Source organism: Tasmannia lanceolata, unplaced genomic scaffold (assembly GCF_043159265.1).
Source record: "Tasmannia lanceolata isolate RefF3 unplaced genomic scaffold, GAP_Taslan_0.1 ptg000002l, whole genome shotgun sequence".
In the NCBI taxonomy this organism is placed as follows: Eukaryota; Viridiplantae; Streptophyta; class Magnoliopsida; order Canellales; family Winteraceae; genus Tasmannia; species Tasmannia lanceolata.
Window position 1 is genome coordinate 50,391,874 of NW_027518679.1, and position 19,690 is coordinate 50,411,563.

At 38.0% G+C, this 19,690-nt stretch overlaps 2 protein-coding genes across 5 annotated transcripts; one reads left to right on the forward strand and one right to left on the reverse strand.

The window, feature by feature from the left end:
- Positions 1-2,768: 2,768 nt before the first annotated feature.
- On the forward strand, positions 2,769-13,077 carry LOC143877223 (pentatricopeptide repeat-containing protein At1g59720, chloroplastic/mitochondrial-like). 3 transcript variants are annotated; one of them, XM_077379157.1, is made up of 3 exons: positions 2,769-4,531; positions 12,663-12,727; positions 12,832-13,075. In XM_077379157.1, the coding sequence occupies exons 1-3, from the start codon at positions 3,013-3,015 to the stop codon at positions 12,838-12,840; spliced, it is 1,593 nt and encodes a 530-aa protein (XP_077235272.1). In that variant the 5' UTR covers positions 2,769-3,012; the 3' UTR covers positions 12,841-13,075. The 3 variants fall into 3 exon arrangements, with proteins under 3 accessions (XP_077235272.1, XP_077235263.1, XP_077235281.1); XM_077379148.1 differs by having other exon boundaries at positions 12,663-13,077; XM_077379166.1 differs by lacking the exon at positions 12,663-12,727 and having other exon boundaries at positions 12,832-13,073.
- On the reverse strand, positions 4,972-18,503 carry LOC143877239 (AT-hook motif nuclear-localized protein 1-like). Of its 2 annotated transcripts, XR_013250581.1 has the most exons (6): positions 17,540-18,503; positions 14,841-14,908; positions 13,392-13,523; positions 6,692-6,853; positions 5,340-5,803; positions 4,972-5,202 (listed from the first exon to the last, which is right to left on the reverse strand). XR_013250581.1 is itself a non-coding variant. In XM_077379178.1 (5 exons), the coding sequence occupies exons 1-5, from the start codon at positions 17,832-17,834 to the stop codon at positions 5,540-5,542; spliced, it is 921 nt and encodes a 306-aa protein (XP_077235293.1). In that variant the 5' UTR covers positions 17,835-18,503; the 3' UTR covers positions 4,972-5,539. The 2 variants fall into 2 exon arrangements, 1 of the variants encoding a protein (XP_077235293.1); XM_077379178.1 differs by having other exon boundaries at positions 4,972-5,803.
- Between the last annotated feature and the right edge of the window lie 1,187 nt (positions 18,504-19,690).

The following is a 19,690-nucleotide window of genomic DNA, read 5'->3' on the forward strand; positions in this document are numbered from 1 at the left end:
TCTCCTAATAAACAATTGCGTGCATCGAGTAATCCGTGGACTAGTTATAAAAATATATTCTGAATCCATGTGAACGGCACCAATTGCCTGGAAGATTCATAATGTTGAATTTCTACTCTCTCAGAAGTCTACTTTCCGGGAAGGTTCAATTGTCGCTCCCCATAGTTTTATCAACAGAGAAGACTAACCGAAAGCTTCATCTGTAGTTAATTAATCAAATTCTGGGATTAATTTAAGCGCTAAACAACCGACCACTCTGAGGTTAAGACAGGTAATTAGTTTGGAATCATGCTAGTCTCATGTGATTGGGATTACGCATTCGTATGCCTGTCCTTATATGTTACCATGTTTATCTCGAAATACTTTATATAAGGACTGATTATTGTTAATGAAGATCAACCGAGATGAGTGAAAATCTCATTATTTCATATGCTCGAACTGAAGGAGGCTAAACACTAAAATGATCAAGTGGCACATTGTGTCAAAGGTTTATGTTCACACTAATCAAGACCATTGATCTTTTATGCAAGACTTGGGATTTGCTTTCACCTTAACACATACGACACACTTCTGAGACATTGTGATTGGGCTTACATTTCAATTTGGAGTATGTGGCTCTATAGAGATGCCATAGTGTTGGGATATACGTCTTGTTTCTACGCAAGTGGACTCTCTTGTAACTTCCTAATAGGATTAGGAAAGATGGTGAGTTCTAAAACCATGGGTTCTTTCTGTTTGGGTCTATTTGGTTGCACAATATCTATGGTTTAAACTAAGTGTTTTGGGGTGCCACTAGTTGTGTTTGGTTGTATGTTTTGATTCAAACTACTTGGAGATTGCTTGCTTTGTCCCCTGCCGAATAACTTGAAAAAATAATGTTTTTTACTAGTAGAGTATTGGGATTTAACACTCTTCTCTCTTTCCCCATCTTCTCCTCTCTCTATATTGGTAATGACACCCCTATTGCCCCCTTATTTTAGTAATGACACTCCGCATCAGAAAACTACTTTAGTTGACAACCAAAAACTACTTACCACTACTCGAGACTACTTTAGTCCCGGTTTGTTTTCGATTCTTAAAATCTAAAACCATGGGTTCGTTCCGACCAAAATCTTACATAAGTTTTGTTAACCAAGATAAGAGAGACAACGATACAGTTTTTTATTTATTTGAATGTCAAAGTTTATCAAGATATTGATTGCTCAAGCTAAAGATAGCTTGTGAATATTTCTTTCATATTTTTTATATGGATCTTTGATCAACATGATACATGAGATTGGTGCAATAGGATGTAATACCTTGGATGGGTCAGGATATACAAACATTACATTGATTATAAGATGATGCTAGATGTTTAGTTTGTTCAGTATTTTCTAATGGGAACCATTCAAAAAGAAATTCTAATGGGAATTGATAATTACACCAAAAAATTTACTTGCATCTCAAGACTGATGTTCTACATTATCAACAATCTAGATTGAACATACGTGCTTACAGAATTGATCGGAACAAGTGATAGGTAGGGATTGATCCCAATGGAGATATCCCCCTTGTCATGCTCTTCTTGGATTGATGGAGTGAAATATTGACTATTTTCATTTCAACCGTCCATTTCCAACTTTTTGATCGGATGGCTAGGACTGCCTAGCTACTAGTGTGTTCCATACGATCGATCTCACGGCAAGCAGATGCTCCTGACCATTGATCATGTCCGATCAAATTCCAGTTTAGTTTTCCATAGGACTCTCCGATATCACGGCAAGCGGATTATCCTGACCCTTGATCATGACCTACAAATGAAAAAGTCTTTTTTTAACCCTAAAAAAAAAAAAAAAAACCTTTTATCTGATGGTGGCCCACATTATCAATGGCCCTAATTACCCATAAGTGTGCCACGTGTCCTATGTCTGGGTCCATTCACATATAAGCAGTGATTGGCCACAGTAGGTATGTGATGCCGATTGCAAAATAAAAAAAGGAAGTCTTCTACTTTGGATCATTTGAAAAAAGAGTCTTCTAGTTTGACCATTTGCTGCAAATAGACTAATCACATTTGATTGAATTTTGCAAATCAGGTCACGGTAGATTGTTTTTACTTTTTAGGGAAAAATACACTTAGAGGCCTATGGTTTCTGACACATTCAACTTAACCCCTAATGTTTAAAAAGTTACAAGTAGACCCCCTGTGGTTTCAATTTGTGTAAGGTAGACCCCCCAGTTGACGGTTCGTTCGTACACAGATTGAAGGGTTAGAATGATCCTATGGAGCTGATTTTTTGGGCACACCTTATCTATGTCAGGGCCTCTCATATGAACGCTTTGGATCATCCTTTGTTTGGATGATCCAAATCGTTCATCTGATGAGCCCTGACATAGATAGGGTGTGTCAACTGAGGGGGGTCTACCTTACACAAATTGAAGTCTACTTGTAACTTTTTAAACACTAGGGGTTAAGTTGAATGTGTCAGAAACCACAGGGTCTAAGGGTATTTTTCCCTACTTTTTAACCAAACATATCATTACAAGTGAAAAGGCGAAAATTGCCTTGTGAAAAGAACAAAATACCCATGATGGCCAATGATATGTTTTGAACCAGAGGCTGTCGTAATATCATTTGTAAATGTACTAGCATTCTTGGCCCCTTCGATTCAAGGGTGTTAAAAAAAGGCCCCACCCCATCAAAACATGAGGTGTAAAATGGTTGTCCCCACTCCGTATATAAATAAGCTCGGGTGGAGATTGCTGGGCTTATCCCATCAATACATGAGGCAAAATCCCGGTCTGAGTCGATTTGGTGGGACCCACCCTATCAAAATATATTACTGAGTATTTTGTTCTTTTCATGAGTCAAAAATAAATAAATCTACCCAGGCTATTTTGGTCACAAATTGATGGCATGACCTTATTTGCAGAATTCATGGCTATTTCAAAATTGTTGCAAATTTTCAAACTAGAAGACTCTTATTTGCAAATAAAGCAAATTAAGTAGAAGACTTTTTTTTGCAAAAATTCATGATATCTGCAACCTTCTCTTTGCAGCAACCACCCTCACCTTCTTCCCTTACTTCGCCTGAAATCCTTCAAAACCCCCGACGGAGCTCTCTATCCACCCGCAATCGCTCCGATGGCGAAAACCCACGTCAAGCCATACACAGATTGAGAGAATTGTTAATTAATGGTCGAGAATTCTCCGACCGAGATTTCGCTCCCGCCATTAAAGCCTGCTCCAAGGCCTTCGCTCTCAGGCCCGGAATGCAGATCCATGCTCAATCTATAAAGCGTAGCCTCTCTTCAGATGTCTTTATCCAGACATCTCTCCTGTCCATGTATTCTTCCTGTGGGCAAGTAACGCTAGCTTTCCAACTGTTTGATGAAATGCCTGAAAGAAATGTAGTCTCTTGGACCACGATGATCAATGCATGTATACGCTCAGAACAATCAGCTAATGCACTTATCCTCTTCCGGGAAATGCAGAGAGCTGGGGTTAAGCCGGATTGCTTCACTTTAGTTAGTGTTCTTTCGGCCTGTGCCCACCTTGGTGCATTGAATTTGGGGAGATGGGTACATGTTCTTATTGATCGGGCGGGCTTAGAATTGACTGTTTTTGTTGGAACGGCGCTGGTTGATATGTATTGCAAGTGTGGGAATGTGGATGATGGGCTTAATGTTTTTAATTCCATGGTGATAAAGAGCATTCGAACTTGGAACGCAATCTTGTATGGGCTTTCGGTACACGGGCGAGGAGAAGAAGCTATAGAGCTTTTTAAAGAGATGGAGAGGGAAGGAGAAGTGCGTCCCAACGGGTTGACATTCTTGGGAGTTCTATGTGGTTGTAGCCATTGTGGATTGGTGGAAAAAGGGCGATTTTATTTCGAAATGATGCAGAAGAAGTACGGGATTGAGCCGACGATCAAGCATTATGGGTGTATGGTGGACTTGCTTGGACGTGCGGGGTTACTAGACGAAGCGTTTGAGATGATTACAGAGATGCCAATTTCACCCAACATTGTTGTATGGGGAGCATTGCTCAGTGCTTGTAGAGTTCAAAATAATGTGGATATGGCGGAAAGAGTGAGCAAGAGGATGATTGGAATTCAAGGAGATTCCCAAGACACTAGCCACCATGTGATTCTGTCAAATATTTATGCAGAGGCAGGATTTAGAGAGAAGATGGCAAAGGAAAGGTTGAAGATTGGGAAGAAACCAACAGGTCGGAGTTGGATTGAGATTGGATGCGATGTGCATGAGTTTGCGGCGGGGGATGTTTCAGAGGGAAAGATAAGGGAAGTGTTGGTTGAGATGATGAGGAAGGTGGGGAAGGATGATGGGAGGGAGGAAGAGATACAAAATCCTCACAGTGAGAAGGTGGCTGTTGCATTTGGGCTACTGAACACAAGTGCACCTGCACCTATTAGGATTGCTAAGAATCTTCGCATTTGTAGAGACTGCCACGGTACGATGAAGCGGATTTCTGAGGTTTATGTGAGGGAGATTATCGTGAGAGATTGCACTCGTTTTCATCGATTTAGAGGTGGGCGTTGTACTTGCAATGACTATTGGTAGCCACAATGGCCTAAATATTAGACTATGTTGCATCAGTATAGGTATGAGTGTATGAATCCGATCCTGATATCGCGTGTTAAATTCGACAAACCTCAAAAAGAAATATTTGTAGGTTTGACAAAATGTTTTAAGCAATTATTAAATTTTAATTTTTAATAATAATAATAATAATATGGTGATAATAAATAATAAATTGAAAATTTAAATAGTTTAAATAAATATAATGTTTTATTTTTATACAAAAACTTACTATTAAGATGGATATAGCTCAAAACATGCGGTAATTAGAAAGTTGTAGCCGTCATATTTAAAAAGAAAAAAGAAAAAAGATATAAGTGATCTAGAAGTGTTGCATAGAATCCCAAAGTATTGGAATCTAACTCTTGTCCGACACGGGTACTTTGCCCATTCAGAAAAAACCGTATAACATGGATATTCGCTACTACTGGCACAATTCTGTCTCATACATAGCATATCAGCAGGCCAATTATATGCAGACAAGTAATAAGATTCCCCATGACAAACAATATTATGCCAATCAATCCCCACTCGTCATATGCCATGCCATAAAATTTCATACAGATGAGAGTTTTAAAGACTGGTGAAACATGGAATGATTGGAATGATTGATCTAAAACCCTGTATAAAAAACAAACACAAATGTAAGACCAGTGTTACATATCTAAAAATCATGGAGTTTGACAACAGTAGCATACCAAGACCTAACTAATCAATCTACTGATCAGAGTACTAGCTCAAAGTTAAAGATACCAAACCTGGGTTGGAAAGTTGACACCAATGTGAAAGCTTTCGTTCATCGTTTAGTACCAAATCCAAGTTCAATTGAGTTTACAGATAAACCAGAGACAAGTGCGTGAGAATTGAGCACTTCTTGTAGTTCGCTTGAGGCAACCACTATCAACTGTCAATCTGGTTAGTAAGAAAACCTCCAAGTGAGAAACTTGTGCTCTTTAGACTACTCTCCTGGCAAAGATATGTTAATATCAGTCTTCAAATTCCTTGAGTCTGGTAGGCTGTGTAAAGATGCCCAGTTATCTCCTCGAAAGGAAGATGAAGGTGCAAGGCTCGGCTTTTGGGTCCCACCATATGCCGCCTCTTCCATTTCAGCCCGTGAAATGGGAATGGCAGCAGTTACCAACGCAGTTGTGGCAGAATCAGTTTGTGGCTTCCTGGGCTTCTGCTCCTGCGGAATATTTGGAATAAAACTGCCGACCACGACCTGAAATGTCCACAAGAATATTAGGGACAAGAAAAGTTATTGGATTATTTGATTTCCTTCTTCCAAATGATCCAAATCTTTCTACGATCAAGATTAGTATCAATGTTCCGTAAACTCGTAAACTACTTTGGTAGGGAGAGCATCGAGAAAAGTTTGGTAGTTGTATCTATATATCATTATGCCACAAATTCATTGCTCCAAAAACTGCTGTAACATTTATTGATTGTCTCAAAAACAAAAGAAAACAAAAAAAATGGACAAGCAATACTTTTTCCCACCTTGCTGAGGACCAATTGGCAGCTGACTTTGTTTTTGACACTTAAAAATTAATAAAGATTACTCAAAGGATTTTACCATGCACGGGTATAAAACATGCATTGCAAGCATGCACAATGTGGAGGAAAAGATATACAAGAAACTAATCAGCAATCTGCAAAATATAGTGAAACAATCAGTGAAGGGACCCAGAAATAGAGTTATCTCGTTATTGGAGATCTTGAGTTTCTTCATTTATCAGGTATAAATGTCAATAATGAGGGCAAAAATATATAGTTTTCTCAGTGATTAATACTGATATTTTTTGTAACTTTGAAAACCATAAAATGTTCAAAGACTAGCCGCTTTTAGCTAATTACAGTAGCTGGAATCTAATTAGCTGAAGAATCACAAAGTTTCTCTAGAAGTCAGTTCCTTGACTACTAGCCAAAGAGAAATATCAAATATGGTTCCATATATTGTTACATGTTTGATAAATAGTATGGTCCAGGAGGATTTTCGTAATTTCAATGAACAGCAGATGAACCATTAGTAATAAATCAAACCACGTTTTACTCGATGTAAGAACAGAGTCGGTGTAAGAGCATTAAATTTGGCATAAACAATTTTTACCTGCACTGGTGTCGCAGCTACTAATTGACCAGCAACTCCACCACCTACAACACGACCATCAGGACTTGCCAAAGATACACTCAACCCACCAGCTCGGCTCCTAGTTCCTCCACTCTCTGTTGGCATGAAGGATCCAGACAAGGAAAGTAACTCAAAACGACCCTACAATAGCAATTACATGAAATGGATTGGATATCTCTAAGCAAAAGCAACATCAGATGGAGCAGAACAAAGCAACGCAACATAATAAAGTCAAGGAAAATTTTATACTGAGATTCTTAGAACCTTCACAACAAATTATCATGATGAGTCAAATCTGAAGATTCATGCTTTACAAGACAAGAAATTTCATGACGCTCATGATTCCTTATTGGAATATCAAACTCGAAACCAAAATGAAGTAGCCTTGAATATTGAATATGGCCATAAGGCCGATAGCTTAATTGCTTCACTAATGTAAAGGACGAAATGATGGAGTAGATTTACTAATGAAAGTGTGGTGTGGGGCCTAGTGTTAATCATATTGTGGATTTTATGCAAGGGAAAAGAGGTTTCCCTTGATCATATCTGAGGGAAGCCGGTGATTCTACGGATTCTCTAGCTATGAACATGGTTCTAAATTTCCAGCGAAACAGACACGAAACAATCAAAATGTTTCTGTTTCCCTCCCCACTGAAACCGATACTAAAATTGGAACTCATACTGAAATCAAAATCATTAGTCAATTAGTGGTATACTATATCAGTATTGTTATATATTTGTATTTATATTTATATGAGTTACATATAAAATGTGGTGTGTACTGAATTATCAGATATGCACCACAGTTCATGTTACTAGGTGTTCGATGTTGTTAAATCATTATAGATGACTGTCTTGCTTATGTGATGGTTTCTAAGTGTGTATTGTGCTTATCCTCTCATTTCCTAAAGTTTTATCTTAAAATTCTATCATTTGCATATGTTTCCATATGTTTCCATGATTTTGTAAGATTTTCATCGAAATTTCCAATCGAACCCAAAACATTTCCATTTCCATGTGACCAAAAGCGAAACGAAACCAAAATTTAAAAGTTCGGCTATGAAGGCCCAAGCAGTGGTGCTGTGCTGGAGGGGTGATCACTGCTGTTGTCACAACTTTTCTATTTCTTTTTTTTACTGAAGTTACTATTACATCTTCATGGAAAAGGAAATTAAGGACATTAGCACCATCATATGCAGCTGAACTACAACTGCTAGCTGTGTTTTACTCCTCTTTGTACGACAAAACTTTTCTTGAGCTGGAGGCTAGTATACACAATCTGTTTCAACCTACCTATTGTGAGCCCAAAACCAATTATTGGAATCAAATTTACGTTTCATTTTGAGTCCAATAATTGGTTTTGGACTCGTAATCGATTGGCATAATCTCAAACGAACGGGGCCCTAATGTGAGATAATATAATTGAACCAACATCATCTACAAGTAAACCAAGAGATTATGGTTACATCCTTCTGGCCCTGTTTGTTTAAGATTATGACAATCGATTGTGAGTGCTAAACCTATTACTGGACTCAAATTTAAATGAAATTTTGAGTCCTATAATTGGTTTTGGACTCACAATCAGTTGTCATAATCTTAAACAAACAGGGCCTATGGTTGAGCTATTGTACTATGTCACAAATATCCTTCTCGGGAATTTCTCGGCAAGGGAAAATCTCAGGATATATTAAAAAAATTTATTTTTTTCGAGTTTATATCGGGAAAAAAGGATAAAAATAAAAGTATTTAAAAAATATATAAATACATAAAATTTAAGGAAAAATATAAAATAAAAATATCGTAAAAATAACGGGATAATATCGTGATATTTTATGATAAAAATGAAAATATCGCTATATTTTTAAAATCTTGGGATTATTTCGGGATTTTATCGTTTGATCAAAATATTGCGATAAAAACGCTATATTTTGAAAATATTGGAGATATTTGTGACATAGCTATTGAAGATAATCTGAAGGTATGTTTTCAAACATGGTGCCTAGGTTCCATGCAAGACATAAGCACTGAAGTGACAAAGGAAAACATGTGAGAAACAGAACTGGAAAAAGTAAGATGCAACAAATTCTAAATTTAAAAAACCGAAATCATAGGGACATAAATCAGTTCACAAGGACTCTGACAATAACAGAAGGGAGTCTCCGGAAAATATGGCATGGAAGTTGAGATATTGAAGTTAAGCTGAAAGCACATTTTTCAACAATGGAGTCCGTGTTCCATGAAATTGAGTTACTTGGACACACAATGGACAAATTACAGTAAAGGAAAAACACAATACAGAAGGATGGTCGTGTTGGTTACCAAAGGGGAAACAGAAAACTTCAAAAAAACCAAAAGGAAACGGTAATAAAACAAATCAGCCTTGTGACCAAACAACGTCTACCCACAGCAACTTAGCCAAAGAAGTGGCTTGAAAGTTAGCCTCTCAGCCAATATGGGAAAAAGAGACCTGCGCATCAGAGATCATATCAATGATCTCTCAAATCAGACCATTAAGTCTCCAGGGAAACTCATGACAAGCAGCACATCCAACTGATAGCATTTGCCAAGTCTCTCACAAGTTCACTCCTCTAAGAGCTAACAACTCCATCTAGTTAGTCTTTCTCTCTCACCAGTCCAGAAGGAACCTATCTGACCGAAACCTCATGATCTCTAACAATGCCTCTGATGCTGGTTGGACCAGGGTTACCTAACATATATTTGAGCTGTTGAAGTTCAGGTTTGAATCATCAGCTCGAGAAGGAGACCCTAAGGACTAGGTCTTGAAGAATTCAAGTGATTATTCACAAGAATCCCATAATCTGCCAAGCTCAAAGGCCTCAGTTTGAGCCTCATGATCCGTCAAGATCACATGTCTTGCAAGGGCATCCCTCAAGAAGCTGACAAAATGCTCATATTCCATTTACGTATTGATTATATGGACAATAAGCAGCTTTATACTTTTTTAATGGTGATAAACACCTTTAGCCGACACATTGAATTTTCAGCAGACACATGCTGACAAGTATCAACACTCCTTTTGACACTTGTAAACATACTGTTAGAATTGCTTAGGGCGCATTGAGATAAGTTTGAGTGGGTGGAGGAAAAGGTATAGTGGAAGTTGAGTTTGAGAAGGAACTTTTTTGAGAGAGAGCTGAATCAGATGGCGAGCCTGCTGGAGATATTAGACAACTATTTCATCAAAAGATCTGGAGTGTAGAAAAGTGTTTGGACTTGGGCTCTTCCATGTATTCAACGTCAAATCATTCTATCAGCAACTTGTCCCTAGCCCTGGACCTTCGCCCATTGCCAAAATGTGGGAAATTCCAGCTCTGCCTAGAGTTTGCGCTTTCGGTTGGACGGCCTTCCTCGATCGAATCCTCACAGTTAACCATCTCTGTAGCCGTAGTATGTTGATTGTTGATCATTGCGCCCTATGTGTGGAGTCAAGGGAGACGGTAGACCACTTGTTCATCCACTGCAAAATGGCCAGAGAGATATGGAGCAGACTATTGTGCAAGTTTGGTTTAGTATGGGTATTCCCATCTAAGCTATCCGACCTTCAAGCATTCTGGTTTTATGCTCCATGGAGAAGGGGAGGTAAGATCCTATGGAGAGTGGTACTCTTAGCCACTTTATGGGCCTTTTGGAAGCATGGTTTAAAATTTCGGTTTCGGTAACCGTTTCGGACCCCACCGAAAACCGAAATTTCTGTCCGAAATGTTGTAATTTGGTTCGAAATTCCGGACCGAATCGGCCGAAATTTTGTAACACTTTTTTTTTTTAATAAATAATGGCATTTAATCGAAATTACCAAAATCCATAAATGGCGAAAAATGGAATTTCGGGAAATTTCGATTTAGGCCTCCACCGAAATCCGAAATTTCGGTCGAAATTTAAAACCGTGTTTGGAAGGAGAGGAATGCTAGGGCCTTTAATGGGCGTGTTAAGAGCGTACAATTTGTGTATTCAAAGGTAGTTGCCTTGACCATTGCATGGGTTAAGCTTCTCCCTTCCTTTAGATTTGTTTCCGCCTATGCCCTTTGGCACCATTGGAGCGAGATATGCAATAGGAGAGAGCAGGTAGCTAGTCCATCACCAGCATGAGAACCGCCAGGAGCAGGAAGGTGAAGTTTAACTTCGATGCCGCCAGTTGGGATAATCCAGGGCCGGATGAGATAGGAGGACTACTTTGGGATGAGGCAGGAGCTACATCATGGACCTTTTCAGGGCCAATTGGGAGATCGGATTACAACAAGGCAGAGATTCGAGCGGTCTACCAAGGCCTCACTTCAACGGAGAGTGTCTTCTTTGATAGGTTAATTGTTGGAGGGGATTCCCTCAATGTTATAAGATGGTTATAGGGTAGCCATCCCATCCCTTGGAGGTTTATGCATTGGTTTGACAAAATCCAGGAGAGAGTGGAAGGAACGCTTATATCTTTCCACCACGTAAAGCGGTCAGCAAACCAACGGTTAGGCGGACAGGCTATCAAGAGAAGGAGTGGCCAAGGATGGCCTCGAATTCGTTGATTTCGAGCCTCCTTGAGGAGTGGTTTTCTTTCTGTTCCCTCTTGTATATCCCTAGTTCTGCTCTCTCTCTCTCTCTCTCTCTCTCTCTCTCTCTCTCTCTCTCTCTCTCTCTCTCTCTCTCTCTCTCTCATATAATTTCTCATCATTCAAAAAAAAAATTGGGGGCATCGAGACATTTTACCATATCAAACGAAATACTATTTATTATCGAATATTGTGTTTACCTCCTCTTTTACTTCTTGAACTAATATTTGTTGTTATCCCCTCTGTCCTAAACCTAAAACACTAAACAAACACTTGCAATATTATAATAATTGTATCCCATTAGTCTCTCTTTCAAGATGCATATTAAAGACTAAAGACACCAGATTAGAGGGATGAATGTACTATTTAATTGATTATCTCATGTTCCTTTGAGACTTATAGTTGCTTAATCCCAAGATTTATTGGTTTATTAAATGAATACCATATTTATTTTGTTGCAAATTAGGATTAGAAATCAGTAATTTTATGTGTAAGTATGCATACAAGCATGTCCCCATTTTTAGATTTTTAGGGTTGTCATGTCAGACACTTTGTATCCTCGTCGACCCTCAGATTCGCGAATGCAAAAAAGAGCTGAAGGACACTATACTAGAAAGTTTAGAAATACCCAACAAAACAATAATAAATAAAATGGAGTTTAACAAATACAGCTTCAGTGGTGGAAACAACTTTGAAAGCATACAAAGAAAAGAGTTAATATCGCGTCGAAGGGTAAGATTGACCAAATACAGAATATAGGTCAGGTTGATTCCAGAATATGATTCTTAATACGTACCAACTTTATACAGGGCTTTCTACAATTAGACATACTTCATATTTTCAATTTGTTATGAACTTGGAAGCAAGGCGCGTGGCAACAATAGGAGCAGCAACGGCTGATGCTAACGTGGAAAAGGAAGGGTGGTACTCATATTTAATATTGATATACTCATAATATACTTATATTTAAAACTTAACATAATGGAAATACTTATAAGGAGATGACTGCATCCAAAGAAGAGGTTAAAAGTAACAAGTTTATAGCAATACCCGTTAATTAATGGAAATAACAAAGGTAACTAATGCAAATAGCCGGATGAAGTATGAAGTAACAAAACTATCCCTGTAACTTTTAAAAAAAAATGAAAGCTTAAGTAGTTTTCTTTGCCAGGACGCATACTGGTTAGGGTTTTTCTGAAGAAGATTGCAAGAGATGCTGCTTGTTTGGAGCTTTTCTATAATGATTTTTGTGTGAAACAATTAACAAAAGAGCATTTTCTGATTTGCGTCAAAACAGATCAAGGATTGACGTATGCTTGAGTAAGATATTGCATATAATGGTATTTGGTGTATGACAGCATATTTGTAATGAAGCAAGGTTGCTTATGTTTCAGGAACTGGTAAAATCGTTCCAATGTGGATAGTATGTCACAATCGAATAATTCTCAAACTTCACATGGTAACAGTAAGATGCCTTGATATATTTATGATATACATAGAATTATTTCTCAAACTTCTTCAGGGTTTTGGATGACAACTAGCACTTTCTTTCTTTTTTTTCAGGAAAGATAGATGTGTACCCATTGTAGGTGCCCCACAGAAGACAAGCCCATTTTTCGAGTATTAAGGTAGCATTGTTGCATGTCAAATTTGTAAAGAGAAGTCATTTCAGGCAGCAGTTTCTGTCTAACATTGACATTTGGATTCTGTGCAGTCGGAAACATTTATGGATGTAACAAAGACAGCAATTTATGAATTTATCCTGAAGTATGTTCTGAATTTTCAAGGCTTCATGAATTAATAAGGCATTTTTTTTTAAATGAATTAATACGACATTGCAACCCAAGAGAAATTTGACCATCATTAATTTGAAGTGCTCCGCTTCCAGTTGGTATGTCAAGATAGGAAGATCAAATAAACAAATTTATACGTAAGGAAAGACAAGTTCAAACCAAAATAATCATTCAAAAAAAAGTTCAAACAAAAAATAATGGTGTTCTCCAACACATATAAGCATCGAATAAAAATAAGTTATGACCAAAAGCATACCCGTCATTCAAAAATTGCACCAGACTCGAAAGTTAATAGAATCATTTCAAGGAAATAAGTATGCCTTTTCAAACCTCATAAGTTAAAGTGCCCCCAGAAGAATCGGGCTGACGAAGTGTAACATTTGAGATGGCACCATTTGCAGAAAGAATGCAAATCGCTCGAGGCGCTTGTTGAGAAAATGATATAATCTTCGTAGTAACATCCTACAAATTAATCAAAAGCAAAATCACTAACAGTAACAACTCAACATGACAGCCAAAAAAAATAGATGAAAAAGAAACAAGGATCAACCTCAAGATATTTTTAGTCAAGTTGTGCTCCCAATCAAATTCTCATTTACTGTTTTTAATTTTTACAATCCCATGAGGTTTTTCTAAAGGATTCATTTAGCCTACCCCAACTCTATAAAAGCTATATCTTTGGGGAGTTAAGAGTTCATTTAGAAATAGTTCGCATTGTTATCGTATGTTAAAAGGTCTGATCGGGGGCCTTCATCTTCAATCAAATCGTGTTTCATTTTGGATCAATCAAATGCAAACAAGCAGAGTCTACATGCAATGATGAGTATAAATATGACAAGGAAACAGTACCATCAAGAAATCTATGCCGAACAAAACCGATGGTTTCACCTCAATATCCTTCGTCAACTCAAAAATGATTGACATTGGCTATCTAGACCACCGCAGTATTCTTTTTATCATAAAAGAGCTTGGCCGGGTCCCTCATATCTATAACCATGAATTGTTAACATAGTCCCCTCATTATACAATACAACAAATATACTAGTACCTATTGCACTTGAAAAATATAAGGCAATCTAAGGGTGATCACATTTTAGAAGTATATAAATAGAGAAATTAATAGCATAATCAACTAGTTACAAACAATTTTCCTGTGCACTAAAATTATTTTTGCCACACTATTTTACTAAACCTTTTCATTTGTTATTCCTATTATTACCAAAGGATTTGCTTTTATTCTTTGTGTCAATGGCTGTTTCATATGTCTCTGTCAGATATGTGCAGCCCATCAATGACTTGCATCGATAGCTTAAATGCATGCCGTTTAGCATTGGTGGTTCACATAAAATCTACCTAATACGAGAAATATATTAATCACACAAAAGCTGACATGCGTACAAAATTTACAAAATATATGATGCGATCCTATGATACCCAGATACGGATACGGACACGGACACGAAAATGAAGATATGACTTAGCATTTTCCAAAACGTAGGACTCAGGTACGGATATGAGTACCCCATGCCATGGGATAAGGCACAAGACATCATCTACCCATAATGTATCATAAAACTCAGTATCCGTCCCTTTGGGTTGCATCCCCCCATATTTATGGAAAGGAAGAAGAAAAAGAGAAAGGACTCCACATGTCATAATTCACATAGAAGATCTGGATATAGAAATGAATAATATTACAGTTGATTTTAAAACTATGTGTTGTATCAAAATACAAGCTTTTAGAAAATGAGGTGATTCTATTCTTTATTCAACATGTACCTCGCCAGCAGCAACTGTGATGACATGGGGCATGAAATCGACACCAACAGAGCCTCCAATCCATTCACCTGCAGAGAACATTTTCAAGAAAATTATGAAACTTTATCTTCTTCTAATTATTCTTTTAAGGCAATATCTAGTATGAAACCTTCCCTACTGTAATTAACTCCAACAAGTTCTCTTAACTTCCATGATTTAGGAACAAAACAAAAAAATGCAAAAATATTTAACAAAACAAGAAAATGTCCTAAATTAGTGGTTTGTAGAAGTTAGGATATGCTTTGCTCAAAAGGGAGTTTTTTTCCGCATATGTTCCATAACACTAAACACGAAGGAAACAAAAAAACTCCTAGGGGTGTAGCATAAATATCTCGGATTGACAGATTAATGTTAAAATCTCCCTTATATTTCTTTATCACTAGTTCTTACATGAAAGTCAATAATGGCAATGAGAAGTTTTAAAAAATATATGTTGGAAACATAAGCCGTCTTCAATAATTGAAACTGCTCATTTTTCTATTTGCTATGAGATTACTTATTACACATGGATTTTAATAATAAAAGATGAGGGAAGCTAGACTTCCTTCAGAAAAATGAGTCCAACGAGTAAAAGCCTACTTTGATCTTAACTGCCACAGTTAGAAAAAACAAACAAACAAAACAATGATTGATGGAACTAATTGAAGAAGAGAAATGGCAGATATGAGAAGGTAAAAACACACGTAGTGAAGAAGGTTTGTGATGCGGCGGAAGCTTGCGAAAAGCAGATCACCATCTCACCTAGGAAGAAGAAAAGAGATCACTATCTCTCCCTCGAAGAAAACCCTTGAATCAACAAGGAAATAAGATTAAAAAAAACTGAAATTGTATTAATATTCAATAAAAATTTGTTGGATCGTGTGGCCATCAGCCCTCAATCGGAGATCTGTGATGGTGACGATCATCACATGACAATTCCCAGACACATGCATTGTTTTTGAAATTATACTATTTTTATTATTTTGTATTGAAAACTGATTTTGAGTTGGGTGTCTTTATCAATCTCATGGCATGCGCATTGGGGACATTGGGAGAGGATGTGCCTGCCACATCAGTTGGTGAAACAGCTTGGTGTGGGTGGCTCATCAGGTGGTTGACAGTATTCCATCTAACGAGAGGGCAGTTGTCTTAGGTGGGTATGTATGATTGGTGATGGTGGGCCATAGCTAGAGGTGGGTAGCCTCTCTCGATTAGGGAGATAGAGAAGTCCTTCCAGGATGTTGATTCCGTCCCTTGATTGATTGATCGTGAAGGACCTAATATGATAGGCCATGGCGAAAAAGCCTCTCTGGTTATGGAGATGGAGAAGTCCTTCCAGGGAAGTTATTGGAAATGGAATAGTCTCTCCCCGTTGAGGAAATGGAAAAGCCTTTCTAGGAAAATTGATAGAAAAGCAACTGTCACCACGAGGGTATAAATACCTTGAGAATGAGATAAGCTAACCCGCATCCTCTTGTGAGAAATAATATTCTTAACAGAGGAAAACCCTAGCTCTCTTCCATTCTTCCCTTCTACACATTCATCCGCATCGATCTTGGCAACCCCGAGGTTTTGCAGGTACCCAACCCAGGTATTCATGCTTCCAGGATATTCAAAAATTGATTTTTACATACACAGGTCCATATTTATAGAAATCAAATATTTCTCATGATTGAAACTGTATTATTATTCAATGAAAAGATTGATTTTTACACACACAAGATTGAAACTGTATTATTATTCAATGAAAAGATTGATTTTTACACACACAAGTCCATATTTATAGAAATCAAATACTTCTCGTACTCAAACCTTACCTCTAATCCAACTAGAATTAAGATTAAATCTATATCTAATCAAACTCTGTTTCTAATCCAACTAGTATTAGGATAAACAATATCTCCTAACTTACCCATAACTCCTATGATATCAAACAACTATGAGTCTATGACCTAAAATATCTTCAAATTCTAGTGGGACCCAAAACAAGGAAACTGTCCTACATCAGTTTGGCAGGAACAGGCATCCCAACAATTATGGGGTCCCATGCAAAGTTTACTAAAAGTAGTGTGCATTGTGAAATGAATGAAGGAATAAACCTAACATATAACCTCTCCATCGCTCCCGGGCCCAATTACGGATGGAACAGCATTGAAAGAGACCCAGAAACCTTACACCAGGCAATTTACACAACCGAATCAAGACCCTCCCCCCCCCCCCCCCCCAAAAAAAAAAAGAAGTCAAAAACCTAACACCCTAACACGTAGAGAAGCTGGAATCTTCACTTCTGCCCTGTTCGGATAAAAAGCACTTAGAGACCATAAGCTCCTACTAATTCCCCACTTTCTTTATAACCCAAATCACAAACAAACAAGAATTACAAAATCTTAGACGAAACAGGAGTGAAACAGATACCCTCATTCCAAAACCAACCCCACAAGAAACCCAACCTTTTCTGAAGACTAGTAACTCATATATAAAGGTCCCACACCCACACCACTCCATCAAGTCACTACAGCAAATTCAGTTCAGAGAGATCGAGAGAACCAAACCCAGAAAAATAAAAAACAACACTCGCATAAAATGCCTAATCTTCAATTCACTTGCCCAAACAGAGCATAATAGAAGTAAAACCCATATGTCAAAAATTAGAAGAAAAGAGAAAGTACTAAATTCATTACCTGGAGAATCCAAATCCACTAGCTGCTGCCTATTCACAGAACCAGCTGGCCGCCCTCTACCCCGTTTCGCCGCCGGAAATCCCCCTGCCGGAGCCGGCATCGCCGGCAATATGCTCCCGTCCGGACCGTACTTTCTCGGCCTCCCTCTCTTCTTCTTCCCAACACTCACCGGCAAAACCGCCAGGGCCACAACGCCGCCCTGGTTAGGGTTAGGGTTTTCACTCCTCACCACGCCCGAATGATAGCTTCCAGAAGCTTCTGCCACTCCAGAACTCTTCCCTTCCCTTCCTTCCATACATAGATTCCTCTAAAAAAAACCCTAAATCCTGCTCAAATGCAAAACCTAAAAAATCCGAACTTCTTTAAACTCGTGATAAATTCTCAAGCCTCAAAATCCGCAACTACTCCGCAACTGGATCGAAAAAAGAAACTTGAAAATTCGAAAAATCAGAGCTTCTTTACATAGATTCCTCTGAAAAAAAAAAACCTAAAACCGGCTCAAATGCAAAAACCAGAACAAGAAATCCGAACTTCTTTAAACTTGTGATATGTTTTCAAGCCTCAGAATCCTAAACTCCTTCTCAACAAAACTTCAAAATTCGAAAATCAGAGATTCTTCGAACTCCAAAACTTCAGATTCTTCTTCAAAAAGTTCAAAGATCGAAGCTTCCGATTCAAAAATCGGAATTTTTATTTCTCAGTCGAGTGATAGTTTTTTAACCGAGCAGAAAACGCTTCGACTTTGCTCTTTTTTCGCGCTTCTCCATCTCATTCCGAAAATCTGATTTTCTCTCTTGTTCTTTCCTTTCTCATCTCATCTCATCTCTTTCTCCTCCATTTTGCTCTGTTAAATTGAGCTTTCGAGAAACAAAAAAAAAAAAAAAAAACGCTTCCGAATCCGTTGGAATCTGATTTTCAGAACTCTTTCGAACACTCCTGCGAAGGAAAAAAACGAAGGGAAAGAAGTTAAAAAAATGAATTGATAAATTAAGGAATATTTTAATCGGACGGGCCACAAAACCCGAAATATAAGTTTTGGCTTGGAAAAATTTCACGTCCGTCTCGGAAATTGAATAAATAAATGAAGAAATTTTAAAAAGTAAATGACTTTTTTTTTTCTATTTTTTTTTTTTTTTTTAAAGTTTAAAGCTGCCAAGCGAACGTTGGATCCCCGCCTTTTTCCTACTGCTGACGTGCTCTTTGTCGTCTTCCGTAATTAAAAGATGGAAAACTTATTGGACTAAAATACCCCTAGATTTTTTATTATCTCCGCCTAAGCTTTGAAAATCGGCATCCAATTGAGACTGGACATGTGGCGACGAGGTTATAGGACAAAGAGGCCATTTCACACATCTTCTAGAAGCCCTAAAGAATAGGTCTTGAAAGCAATCTCTTTAGCGGCGGGATAATTTTAGAAACCAACTTGTTTGAAAAGTTTGGCCAATCACATTGCGTTCTAAAATGGCAAGTTTCCTAAACTATCAAGGCTAAGTTTATAAAAGTGGACCAAACTCTAAGGTACACAACTCAATGACCACTCTCGCACTTTGTTCATCAGCTCTTCCCGTCTTGCTTGGCTCTTACTGTTGATACATGTCCTGGCTTAAGCATTGAAGAGTCCCTTGGAATCAAAACTCCAAGCCCTTTGGCATGTTTCCCTTTGCTCGCAGGGCGCAGGTCGTCCTCAAGTGTTGAGCCCGTCGTGGGACCTCGTCAGCCAAGAATCAATTCGGATTTCAACACCAACAATGCACAAGTAAACGGGAAAGTAAAACAAGAAAACAAGTCACAAGATGAACACCGAGATTTACATGGCTTGGCCAAGTTTCTACATCTACGGGTGAGAACACGATCTTCCGCTACGAGAAAAACAAACTTACGAGGATTATAATGGATTGACCCAAACCCACAAACCTGCAAATCCTTTACCTTGCTTCTCAGCCAAGATCATACACGAGAGTATCCCGAGAAAAAAATAACACACACACACACGGAGAAAGAGAGTCTCTCTCTCTCCCCTTCTCTCCTCTCTTACCTCCCACGCTTTGTAGCCACCCAATCCCTTATCATAAGGAAAAACAACTTTTATACTTAGGTTTTATTAAAACATAAAGAGGGCCTTTCTTTCTATTTACGTTTCCCCGGAAACAA